Source organism: Ursus americanus, chromosome X (genome assembly GCF_024610735.1).
Source record: "Ursus americanus isolate L20-20 chromosome X, mUrsAme1.1.p, whole genome shotgun sequence".
NCBI lineage: Eukaryota > Metazoa > Chordata > Mammalia > Carnivora > Ursidae > Ursus > Ursus americanus.
This window is the reverse complement of record NC_142164.1, coordinates 44455570-44469152: the sequence shown is the minus strand read 5'-3', so window position 1 is coordinate 44469152 and position 13583 is coordinate 44455570. Positions and strand designations below refer to the sequence as shown.

Sequence of the window (13583 nt, the reverse complement as noted above, 5' to 3'; positions counted from 1 at the left end):
CCTTCAGGTCCCCACTGAAGGCTTCAGACAGAAGAGGGAATGGGGTGGGAGCCCAGGGCTCTGCTACCTCACTAGGGGTCCAGCACTCTGCAGGACCATGACACCCCGCAGGGGTGGCCCAGGATGCTGGGGCAGGGAGGTGAGTGAGGCAAGACCCAGGAGGCAGGGAGGGAGAGGGGGCGGATGAAGACAGAAGAGGGGCTGATGGTAGGAAGGGAGAGACGAGAGAGACATAGGGGAGTAGAGACAAAGGAGAGAGAGAACGCAAAGCAAAGGGAAGGGAAAGAAGTTCTACCATGGTGGTGGGGGTCAGGCAGGAAGAGAGAAGAAGGGGGAAATGGCCCTCTGCCTATAGTACTTTCCTTCATCTCCCTGGCTGGCCCTGGCACCCGAGGTAGGAATGGAAAACATGCAGGTGTTGGGCTGGGGGCCCATTGCCTGCTGCTTGAAACTGTGTCACCTGTGTGAGCTCAGTCTGAGCCAGACATGGGGAACGAGGCAGCCACGGGGGCAGGAGACCTACCCCAGAAGGAGTAGAGGGTCAAGCCCCAGGTCAGCATGGAGCCGAGGGTCTGTGGCCCCCTCTTATGATCACTGCCTTCCCTCCTGATGGCCCCAGTGCACCTGTGCCTGTCTCAGTCGGTTCCTTGCCTGAGGGATTATACCCGTGTCCGGCTACCCAGGGCTCCTCCGAAGGACCAGTCAGGATCAAGTGACCTGCGGAGGGAGGGGAGGGGGCGGAGCCTCTGAGAGGCTTGTCCTTCTGTCCTCTCAAGCACCTCTGCCCTCTGTCTTCCATTCCTGCCTCAGGAAGCCCTCTGCTTACTGGCAGTCACCCACTTCTGGCCCCCCAACTCAGGGAACCCTGGTTTCTCCCAGGGAGGGCCCAGCTCCTGGCAGCGGGTCAAAGGAATAGATGTCATGTTGGCAGTCCCCCAGGACCTCGGCCCTCAGCGTGGGGCAGGAAAGCCACCAAGGCAGCCTGGAATTGGAGGGGGAATACATTTGGTTCAAGGAAAGGAGGGTCCCTCTCAGAACAAGGGAGGGAAGCCCTGTTTCAGCAGGGAGGCAGGAAGGCCTGTCTCAGCATAAGGCCCTGGGCTGGAGGACCCTTGTCAGTCCAGGTCATAGCATGTGGTTCAAGGTGGTCACTCTGGCCCTAGTGAGGAAGGGCAGCCCTGCTTCATGGATCACACTTTGGGCAGGGCACGCTAGAGAAGGCTGGGTGCAGATAGCCTGCAAACGGACCTCAGACCAGACAAACGGGTGAGCAGGTCAGAGGAAGGGAAGGAGACGTCTAAACACAGGCAAGGGACACAGAGAGGAGAGCATAGAGCCTCTGGTCCCCCCAAAGGCACAGAGCTGCTGCCTCCTCCAAACAGGCACCGTCAGGCAGAGTTCAGAGTCCCACGGGGTGACACAGTGTACAACTGACCTTATGTTGGTTGATTTATCAGGGAAGGCGGTGCATGGGGGGCTTCCGCTGGCACTCATCTCTTCTGGCTGCAGACTTTTGCCCTGGTCCAACTCCCCTGCAGACTTCACCTACAATTATGAGGAGGAAACACACGGAGCAGAGAAAGATGGCCTGGATGACCCTGCACCCCCAGCCCTTCCCTTTTCCAACAAATCCACTTCCCTGACTCTTGTCACCACCCCGTGAGCTCTCCCCACCTTCCTTTCAAAGAAGGACCTGGGTACCACACCTCACCTCACTGTTGGAGCGGTTCAAGTTCTTGATGCTGGCGGCATTCTGCAGAGTGTCGCACAGGCTGTCCAGCTGGCAGGGGGTCTTGTTGCTCGGGTTCGAGGGCAAAAGCTATGATGAGGGAAGAGTTACAGTGAGGACCCCAACAGGGGATATCTGAGACCAATCTGCCTCTGCTACCTAATCTCTCCCACCTTCACCATCAGTCTCAGCACTGGGCCTGAGTCCTCACCTCGGGCATGTTCTTTTCACGGGTCTGCAGGGTGGCAGCCATGCTGTTTCTAAGACTTGGTACCATTTCAATATCATGGGTGATCAAGTCTCCGAGAAGGCGAGAGGAGGGAATCAGAAGGCTGAAAGAGGCCCAGCTGGTACAGCTCCAGCACCAACCCCTCCCCACATTACCATCCGTAAGGCTCCTTCCCAGACAGGCTCCTCTGCCCTCACCTCCCCTAGAATTACTGATGGAGACATACCAGGGGCAAAGCGGACTCTCTGGATGTTAAGAGCTTTTGCTGGGAGACTACATATCATTTGTTCATGGTCAGCTGCAGAGTTAGAGATGGGGTCAGTGGCTCTTGAAAACCAACACACTTTTAAATAACTGATGAGTCAAAATATGTCTAGACTTATTTTGCGAACAAATTATTGGTTATCTTTGGTAATAAGTCTAGACTTATTTTGCAAACAAATTATTGGTTATCTTTAGTAAAATGAGGGTGATTATAGGACAAAATGTGTTTCAATAACACATCTTTGTAGATGTTAGATTTTAATACTATTTGCTATAAACTGTACTAGGTCCTGATTCCTCCTAGGGTCCTACAGTTGTAGGCCTGGCTACAACTTTCCAAACTAATATTGTGATTTTTCTCCCACTTTCTGACTTGAAAGCATTTAAGAACAAAAACTTCCCTTTTCCTGAGGTCCTGAAAACTAAATATAAATGACTTGATGTAAAGAAATCCCCATGCTAGCTCATTAACAGACAGTCTTTGTGCTTACTGCTCTATGGGCCACTCAAAAAGATCACTGAAGACATTTGAACTGCAAACCATGAAGATCTGTGAGATTGCCACTAGCTGTCCTCATTCTATCTAAAGAGGTTTTTCTCCCTATAACTTCTGTTTATTTGATGTACAAAAATAAACAAAACAAATATATAGTCCTAAAAGTCAGGATGGTGGTTATTTGGGAGGATAAAGGAAACAGTAATGATTGGGAAGATACACAAGGAAGATTTCTGGGGTCTGGCAGTGTTCCACTAAACTCAATCAATGTTCTACACTCTGGTAATGCCCTATTAAACTTGACCTTTACCTTATACTATTCACAAAATCAATTTTTGTTCAATGAAAAGGAAAAAAAGGAGAAGTAGAAGAAAAAAACTGAAATTGATTTTATGCATGGTGTGAGGTAAGGATCAAGCTTACATTTTTTCCATATGCCAATCAATTAATGCAGCACTATCAGTTGAAAAGGATATTCTTCGCCCATTGCTCTACAATGCCAAGTTTTGCCATAAGTCAGGTCTTCAGTTCCACTCATCTATTTACTTGTACTTGTACCAACATTATATGTCAGTCTGACATCTAGAAGTCTCATCAACTGGCTACCCTCAGAACTCAGAGACCGGCTTAATGTTTGATCCAAACATTAACCATTGTTTTTCTTTTGTTTCCATAGAAACACCTCTTATTTAATACCTGATTACTTGAAACATAGGTGTAGCTTTCAGAATACACCTGCATCACTGCCTCCTGAAATGAGTTTGACTAAACTGACCTATTACTAGGACTAAGAGACGGCACCAACGAGATGAAATAATCCACCTGCTCAATATTTAATACGTGACACTCCCAAGGAAGTATTCGTGGGGGGGGGACTGAAGGGGTTCAGGACACGCCTACTCAGAATATGCCACTTTGGCATGTGGATTATTTTGAGCTGAAGGCACTTGAGAACCTGCAGACTCAAGCGAAAGTTTTGTCCCTCTTTTAACAACACACAGAGAAACCTAAAATGGGGGTCTTTCCCAGAATAAGAGTTATGAACAGAGATAAATTTTATCTGAGGGGCGCTTGGGTGGCGCAGTCATTAAGCGTCTGCCTTCGGCTCAGGGCGTGATCCCAGCGTTCTGGGATAGAGCCCCACATCAGGCTCCTCCACTAGGAGCCTGCTTCTTCCTCTCCCACTCCCACTGCTTGTGTTCCCTCTCTTGCTGGCTGTCTCTCTCTGTCAAAATAAATAAATAAAATCTTTAAAAAAAATTTTTATCTGAGTGACACATCTATATGGTAGGTCAAACATCTGATTGCCAAACATCTGCTCCTGTTATCACGTTGTGAAGTGCATTCCTTTCCTCTGAAATCCCAGACCGCTACTCCATTCTCCTTGATTCAGAATGACATATATACCTCATTTTGCCAGACTGCCTTTGGGATTTACTTGACTGTGGATTCCTCATACTACACCTATTAAATTTGATTTTCTCCTGTAAATAACTCACTCACTCACTCACTCACTCGCAGGTCAAAGTAGAAGTCTCAGGGGAAATTTTAAAAATTTAAACTGAATGAAGATGAAAATTCAATATCAAAATTTGTGGGATTCAGCAGCAGTGAGAGCGAATTTATACCACTAAATGCATACATTAGAAAAGACAAAAATGTCCCAAATCAATAATCCAAGCTTCTACTTCAAGAATCTAGAAAAAGAACAGCAAAAGAAACCAAGACCAGAATAAGGTAGACAATAATAAAGAGTAGAAATGAAGAACTTTAAGAGAAAAATAATAGAGGAAATGAATGAAATGAGCACCTGATTCTTTGAAAAGATCAATAAAATTGCCAAACTTCCAGCAAGACCACTAAAGAAAAGAGAGAAAAGACACAAATGACCAAAATCATGGTTTAAAGAGGATGTCACTACAGATCCTGCAGACATAAAAAATATAATCAGACTATATTATGCTATGGGCAACTCTACACACATCAATTTGACGACTTAGATAAAAGTGACCAATTCCTTAAAAAACATAATATACTATAAGTCACCCTATATGAAATAGAGAATTTGAAAAGTCATCTATTAAAAGAATTGAGGTTGTAATTTAACAACTCTCCCAAAAATCCAGGCCCATATGATACTACTGGAGAATCCAATGTTAAGGGGAGAATTAACATCAATTCTACAAAATCTCCACCCAGAAAATAAAACAGAAGGGAATATTTCTCAATTCATTTCATGAAACTAGTAATACCCTAATACCCAAACCAGACAAAGGAAGGAAGAGAGGGGGGAAGGGTGGGAAGGGTGGGAAGGGGGGAAGGAAGGAAGGAAGGAAGGAAGGAAGGAAGGAAGGAAGGAAGGAAGGAAGGAAAGGGAAGAGAAGAAGTAAGAAAGGAGGGAGGGAGGAAGTAAGAAAGATAGAAGAAAAAAACACACCCTACATATCCTGCATGAGTATAGATGCAAAAATCCTTAACAACATATTAGCAAATAGTATTCAGCAATATATAAAAAATTATACACCATGACCAAGCAGGGTTCATTCCAAGGATGGAAAGACGTTTTTCATTCTGTTACCATGGTGTATTACATTGATTTTCTTTTCTTTCTTTCTTTCTTTCTCTCTTTTTTTTCTTTCCTTCTTTCTTTCTTTCTTTCTTTCTTTCTTTCTTTCTTTCTTTCTTTCTTTCTTTCTTTCTTTTCTTTTCTTTTCTTTCTTTTTCTTTTTTGCCTAAAGAGTAAAATTTATTTATTTACCTATAGAATAAAATTTTTTAGTTTTTTTTAAATACTTAAATTCAATTAGCCAACATATAGAACATCATTAGTTTCAGATGTAGAGTTCAATAATTCATCAGTTGCATATAACACCCAGTGCTCATCACATCCCGTGCCCTCCTTAATACATTGATTTTGTAATGTTGAAGCATCTTTGTATAAATCCCACATGGTCATGATGTATAGTCTTCTTAATATGCTGTTGGATTCAGTTTGCTAGTACTTTGTTAAGGATTTTTGCATTTATATTTCTAAGGGATACTGGTCTCTAGTTTTCTTGTAGTATCAGTCTGGCATTGGTATCTGGGTAATGCTAACCTCACAGGATGAGTTAGGAAGTGTTCCCTCCTCTTCTACTTTTTGGAAGCATTTGAGAAGGATTGATACTAATTCTTTAAATGTTTGAGAGAATTCAACAGTGAAGGCTTCTGGACTCAGGGTTTGTTGAGAGATTTTTGAATACTGTTCCATTAAAAATAAAACAGAAAGCTAATAAAAATGGTAGTGCTGTTTCAGACCTGTTAAGTGATTATGTATGTAAATACTACAATATTTATGGCAGTTTACTTGATAAAGATGTGAAGTTTGTTTGTAAAAGTGAGTGTCTAAAGGGTTACAATTTGTGAGTTTCCCTGAAGTGGTGGAAGACAGGTTACCTGAATCAGACAGAAAGTTCTAACACCTGATGTGGATGGGTATGGGTCATAGCAAGCACCGTGAACTGAGGGAGCTGGTCGACGTTTGGGGTATGTGTGTACCCTTTTGTGTGTTCTCAGGTGTTCAGCTGGGTGCAGTTTCCTTCTTTCACCTAGTGTTTCTCAGAAATAAACTGAATTTCAGTGAAACAGATTAATGTTTTTAAAACAAACTTGTTTATAAAACAATTTGCATGTACTGCCCTCACTGATAAAATGAGTATAATAATTTTTCCCAGTAATTTTTAAATTCAGGACAAAGTTACTGGCTGGGTGGTAAGATTAGGCATGATGATAATTGTCTTTCTCTGCTTGACTCATTTGACTTAGCATAATCCCCTCCAGTTCCATCCATGTCGATGCAAATGGTGGGTATTCATCCTTTCTGATGGCTGAGTAATATTCCATTGAAGACCACAGGGTAAGGGAGGGAAAACTGAAGGGCGGGAAATCAGAGAGCGAGACGAACCATGAGAGACTATGGACTCCGGGAAACAAACTGAGGGTTTCAGAGTGGAGGGGGTTGGGGGGATAGTGTAGTCGGGTGATGGGTATTAAGGAGGGCATGTGTGATGATGAGCACTGCGTGTTATATGTTATACACAACTAATGAATTACTGAATACTACATCAGAAACTAATGTACTATATGGTGGCTAACTGAACATAATTAAAAAAAGATTAGGCATGAAATATATATATTTAATTATGATATATATGTTTAATTATTGTATGTTATATGCATATATTTAATTATATATTTAATATATATTTAATTATTGTATGTTATACATATATATTTTTAATCTCATGCCTTGTACAGCTTTTCTTGCTGGTAATTACTACTGCTTTTAATAAGAATTCTTGGTTAATATCAGTTTCCCTGCTCTCTACTGATTTTTTATATACCCAGGATATTAATGCTATATCAGGCATATATGTGGGCATTTTTTTCTTTCCATCTCATCATCTTTCCATGTGCTCTTTAATACTGTCTTTCCCCAGAGAGGTTGTTTCAAAATTTGCATAGATTTGTATGGCTAAGAATTTCTACTGTTCTCTGTATAAAAACATTTGACTAATATACTAGGGGCACAGAACACCACCCCCAGGTTTATCAGAGTAATAGAACATTCCCCGTCTCAGCAGCCACATGGCTCTGGGGAGCATACACAGCCTGGGCTTTGGAGGGGTGCTCCAGGATTTGAACCTTACCCCACTGTTTCCCAAGAGTTGTTGACCCTCTGACTTTCCCTTTCCTCCTCAGTGGAACAGTGAACACAATACCTGAATGGATTTTGCAGGGATTTGGCATAACATGCAATGCCATTCTTTATTATCAAAGTAATTAGGGATACTGGGTGGGAGAAAAAAAGACAAAAACCAGTCATTTGGGTGAATGAGTGTCACCCTTACCAGATAACGTTTGGCTTCTTGGGTGAGCTGGGCCTCTCACCTCAATTGCAGGCCAGAGAAGAAAGATCAGGATTAGGAAGATGACAAGACCAATGTCTCCTTTCAGAGTTTTAGGTTTCAGGATCACGAATAGCTTCATGAAGGCCTTTTCTGGGACCTTGATCACAACACGGAAGGAGTGAAGGAAGGGAGTTGGGAGATCAGCAAAACCTGGAGCCCTGAGTCTCATCCTTCTCACTTGTCCTAAATTCCCAAACCTCACCTTGGGCACAGCAAGAATCTACAAGGCTCTGGTGCAGTCAAAGTGGTTGTCATGAAGGTATCTGGGGTGGAGGAAGAAAAGGCAACATCCTTTAGGACCAAAGTAGAGATACTCTGTCTGCACAGAGCCATTTCCTGACCTATGCAACAGAAACATGTCTCCACATTTACTGCATCACAGGAAGCAGAATGAGCTCTGTGGCAGGATGTCATGGGGAAAAAAATCCTGGTACCTAAATGTCTGTCATTAAAGGAGCGGTTTCATGAAATTCATAAAAGTAATGCACAACTGTTCAAAAACAACTAGCTGGCTTATATGTGCTGAGAGGGAAGTGTTACATGTGATAATGAGTGAAATAAATAAGCAAAACAAATCCCCTGCAAATTCCCAATATTTGCTCCCTTACTGGTCCCAGCTCACACCCATCCCTGCACACTTCAGTCACTTACTATCTTATCCAGGGGCCCATAAGGGCATCATCCATTGCTGCATCTCTATCTTGCTCCTACAGGGCTGAAGAATGAAACCCAGAACTGCTTTGTTCAGACAATGTATCATACTTCCCTTGGAAAATACCTCAGCATCTCGAGTTCTTTGAGAGAAGCTAATTTGGTATCATGCTCTGAAATTGGAAAAAACACAGAAAAAAATGAACAAATGAAAAAAGACAATGCAAAATAAAACACAAAGTAGAAAACACCAAAGACCAAGAACAAAATCCTGGGATGCTGTCATGGCTAACGAAGAAATATCACTGATTTTTATAATTGAGAAAGAAATATAGCACAGAAGACTGGAAGGCTGCCCTGTACCTCCTGGAAGATGAGAGGTGGGGAGAATTCACCACCCAGGAGAGAACAGGCACAGCAGAAGGACTTGGACAGAGGGTCCGCTGTGAGAAATTATCCCTGCTCTGATGTGTTCAGCCTGGGTTAATGTCTGTAACCCTCACCTCCCTCCTGCGCTCTAGGTGGACAATTCAAACTACCCCAAACGTGTGGTGTTAGATTTTAAGGGACATAGTGAGTTCTCCACCTGAAAAAATGAAAGACAGTCTGAAGAAAATATCCAGAATGAAGCCTGGGGAGAAAAAAAAATGATGGAACATACTGAAAAAGAGGGGACAAGAATTAAAGATAATGCAGTGAATAATTCTAACACATTTAACTGGAATCCCAGAAGGAGCGAGAGAGAACAGGGAAGTCCTCCAATTGTTAAATATGATAAACCTGTCGGTTAATTCAGATCTTTAATTTTTCTCAGCTGTCCTTTATAATTTTTCAGTGAATAGGCCTGGCACTTATTTTGTTAAATTCATTTCTAAATATTTTATTCTATTTCATACTATTTTAGAAATTGATTTCTTAATTTCATTTTCTGATTGTTCCTTTCTAGTATATAGACATTATTGCTCTTTCAAAATTTGTGTATGAGTACTAGTATTTCTTTTATAGATTTCTTACGATTTTCTACATACAAGATCATGTTACCTGCAAATAAAGATAGTTTTATTTATTCTTTTTCAATCTATATGCCTTCCATTTCTTTTTCACACCTTTTTGCAGTGGCTCGTGTCTCCAGTACTATGCCAAATAAAACTGGTAAGAGCAAACATCCTTGCCTTTTTCCTGGTATTAGGGGGGAAATAGTCTTTTGCCACTAAATAGGATATTAGTTTTATTTTTTTAAGATTTTATTTATTTATCTGAGAGAGAGAGTGAGTGAGAGAGAGTATGGGGGGCGGTAAGGGGCAGAGGGAAGGGGAGAAGCAGACTCTCCCGCTGAGCAGGGAGCCAGATGCAGGGCTCCATCCCAAGACCCAAAGCAGGGAGGCCCCGACTAGGGGCTCTGATCCCAGGGACCCTGGGATCATGACCTGAGCCGAAGGCAGACCAGATGCTGAACCAACTGAGCCACCCAGGCGCCCCAGGATATTAGTTTTAGGATTTTCTGAGAAATGGCATTTTATCAGGTTGAGGAAGTTCCTTGCTATTTCTAGTTTGATTGTATCCTGAATGGGTGTTGGATTTTGTCCAGTGCTTTTTCTGCTTCTATTGAGTCAATCATGTAGTTTTTGTAAACACTCATGCATGACACCATAGTTAGTAGACAATAGTAATATCTATTGTCAAGCTTACAATCTTAATAAAAGTTCAAAAAAATAATTACTTTTAATTGGAAGTACTTATAACTTTTATTTGCTTCTTCATTTTCCTCTTTTTATAGAAATATTAAAATTATAGCCTAAGTTTATATCAGTAATTAAAATTAACACACTTTTAGGGACTTGGATCTAGTAATTCACTCCTATCAATACGATTGCTATTTAGTTTTTCCTTTATTGTTATTTATTTTTTCAATCTGGGATTCAATCAAGAATCATGAATTTCATTTGTGTGTTTTCTAGTTTTACTGAGATATAATTGACATATAACATCGTGTAAGTTTAAGATGTATAATGTCATGAGGTGATACACATACAATGAAATGACTACCACCTAAGGTTCATAAACACATGTAGCACCTCACACAGTCACCTCCATGTGTGTACATGTGTGAGGAGAACTTTTAAGATCTACTCTTCAGCATCCTTCAAATATACCATATACTATTGTTAACTATAGTCACCAGGCTATGCGGTAGATCCCCAGAACTTATTCATGTTATAACTAGAAGAGTCTCATGCTCTACTCACTGGGCCAGCCAGACGCCCCTCCCCTGGGGACTTTTCAGAAAAGCAGCTGTACAAAGCGCCTCACCCGGGAAGGTAGAGTTCAGACTCTGTTACCTTTCTTCCGCATCGTCTGCTATCGGGGACACCAGCTACACGGTGAAGACAGCACTAGGTCGTAGGTGGAACACTCCTGCGTGAGCCCGGTTCTGCCGCTTAGGTAGCTCCGAGAGTAGAGAGCACCAGCGCGTGGTGGAACAGCGCCCAGCCCCGCGATCTCTCGAGGGCGTCGTAGATCAGTTTGGCTGCGCCGGTACTTGGCGCTGTTCCTCTTGGCAGGGCGGCTCAGGGGTTCTTGGCCAGGAGCCCAATGTTCGCGGGGTCCTCCGCAGCCCCTCGTCGCGGCCGCTGCCCTCCAGCAGTAGGGTCCCGTCTTTGTCAGCTCCGGCCCCGCGCGTCAAGGTGATTTGGTCCAGGTCGCCGGGCGCCAGCCCCACTTTCCGCTCCTTGTCGCCGGCCGCCGCCGCGTCCCCTCAGGTGGGGTTAGCGGCCCCGCCGCCGCCGCCGCTCCGGTTGCAGCCGCCGCCGGCCGCCGCCGGCCGTCCCCGCCGCCTTCGCGCCTTGGGCCCCGACTGCCTCGCCTTCGCCGGCCGCTTCGCCTTCTCCACTGCTGCTTCGGGATAAAGGGACGCTCAGGGTGCACGGATGAGGTGGCGGCGGAGGCGGCTGCAAGTCCGGGAACAACAACGGCACGATCCGCGCGCCGCTCCCCACGCCCCCCACCCCCGCACCCCCAAAGTAAGCAAAGGCAGGCCCCCCGGGGGGCTGGGGAGGCCGCACAGCGGTAAGAGGTCACATCCCGCGCGGCTTAGCCGCGGGACACGAGGGGCGCGGGTCGGGAGCCGCGGGGAGCCGACGAGGGCGCACGAGGCTGGTGCGGAGGCGCTAGGGCGCGAGGCGTCGGGACGACGGCCGGGGAACCGAGACAGCGTCGCAGTTTACTTACAAGCCGGTTGCCAAGCTCCCGCCAGCCACAGGCGTGGCCGCAGCCTCCGCCCTCCTCCGCGCTCCCCGCCCCCAGTGCCTCTCCCTACCGGCTCCAGCCTCAGCCCCGCAGCAACCGCCGTGGGCCCAGCGTGTGCCTCCTATTGCTGTTTAAATATCCCCTGGCACGAGGCTTCTTGCAGGTGGGTTCCCTAGTTGCTGCCCTGTAGGGAACCCAGGAAAGTCTGACCATGTGCCCCGTATAGATTATCTCATTTATTCGTGTGAGGAAGATAATCATCATCTCCATTCTCTAGATGAGGAAGCTGAGATACAAGAAGAATATTGTCTAGGGTCATACAGCCACTGAAAAGAAAGACAGAGGTGGTAACAAATGCCCTTCTGACTGCCAACCCCTTATTCCTCCCCAGGACACCACCAAATTCAGCTGTAATCTAGAAAATCATATTGGAATTGAGGTCCTTCTGAACCCAAACCACTGTTCTTGTCTCTGTAATATACTCATTTGGCTGTAAATCACGTGCTTACAAGATTGGAAGATTTTTTTTTTTGTATTGGGAAAATTATCATACCTTAAAATATGAAGGATATTATTCCATTTAACCATTTTAAACGTATAGACCCTTTGACCATACCATTTCTGGAAATGTACCTGGAAGAAATCATTGCTTCCAAGGTTTTCTATTACAAAGAATATATAGTTGTATGGAAATTCTGAGCACTGATTGGGACAAGGAGGATGAAGTGAGGAATTGAGGAAACTGGAAGAATGGTTGAAGTGCTGAGATATGATTTCAGGCCAGCACCTTTAACACCATTCAACATGATCTCATCCTCAGTTTCCTTCTTGACTTTCATTCTTATCATGCTTCCTTTTCCTCGCTTTTTCCCAGCCAAACTGGCCTCTGCGTGGTTTCATGAATATGCCAACTATATTGTGTCCTCTGGACCTTTGCATTTGCTATTCTCTCTACCTGGAATACTATTTCCAAAATACCCCCTAGACTCTCTCTGTGACCTCCTTAGGATATTTGTTTCAAATTCATTTTATCACTGAGGCCTTCCCTAGCTTCCCTATTCATATCCCCTATTCATTACTTCCTTCTTAGCTATTAGTTCCCTGATCCCAACTCTCACTATCCTCCTTCCCTACTTTACTCCTTAGCGTTTATCACTCTATCCTACTAATATTGTACTTAGTTTATTTTCTGTCTCCCTCACATAAAAACAGAGGTTTCTGTCTTTTTTTGTTAAATACTGTATCCTCAATGCCTATAATAGTATCTGCACTTAGAAGGTGCTCAAGAAATACTTGTTGAGTAAATTAAATTTCTATAAATGCATGGCAAGATTATGATGACATGTTCCCACTTCTAAGGCATCTCAGGATCTTTAGGCTCATATTATGTGCCAGGGATGGTGTTTGTTGTATGATAGATGTAATCTTACATCTGACTTATGACAAAACAACAACAACAACAACAACAACAACAACAACAACATTCCTCTCATAACGTTCTTGCCACTCTAGGTAATGTCACAAGGAATTTTCCAACAAATATATGCCAATATGAGATCTCGTTGTGCTGCTAATTTGTTTCTATTTCAATGGAGTCACAACTGCCTAATATATATATGGATGGGAACATGGTTTTCCAGTCCCTTTCTACGAACCCAGGAGTCATGTGGATCAATCTTAGTTTTCAACACAGGTGCCTATGTGAAACATCTACACAAACAGATCTTCAGTAGTAAGGAGGGAGCAGCGTATTTGTGAGAGTGACAGTGGTCTAACAGAAGGATTGAGGGAGTGGTGATAAGGCTACTTTTTCCTTTTAATTGATTAATTTATCAGGTAATTATGAAAGCATCACTGTATATTACCTGAAAAATTAACAGACAAGCATAAAGCATGAAAAGTGAAATGTCTGTACGTGAGTCTTTTCTTTAATATAGATACTAAATAAATCTCTTGAACTTTCAATAGGCTGTGGGAAGCTACGGCCTGAAGTAATAGGTTATATTAACTGGCCCTCTT

At 43.7% G+C, this 13583-nt stretch overlaps 1 protein-coding gene across 1 annotated transcript; it reads right to left on the bottom strand.

Moving 5' to 3' along the window:
• Positions 1–554: 554 nt before the first annotated feature.
• Positions 555–2006, bottom strand: LOC123787045 (nuclear RNA export factor 5-like). The gene is made up of 4 exons (XM_045789469.2): positions 1941–2006; positions 1712–1819; positions 1436–1545; positions 555–717 (listed from the first exon to the last, which is right to left on the bottom strand). Exons 1-4 carry the CDS (start codon positions 2004–2006, stop codon positions 660–662), a joined length of 342 nt encoding a protein of 113 aa, XP_045645425.2. The 3' UTR covers positions 555–659.
• Positions 2007–13583: the final 11577 nt, after the last annotated feature.

Coding starts and splice junctions, on each gene's coding strand:
- LOC123787045 (XM_045789469.2), bottom strand. CDS start 2,006: ATGGTACCAAGTCTTAGAAACAGCATGGCTGCCACCCTGCAGACCCGT. Junction 1,546..1,711: donor TGAACCGCTCCAACAGTGAG/GTGAGGTGTGGT, acceptor TCATAATTGTAG/GTGAAGTCTGCAGGGGAGTT. Junction 718..1,435: donor GATAAATCAACCAACATAAG/GTCAGTTGTACA, acceptor CTCCCTCCGCAG/GTCACTTGATCCTGACTGGT.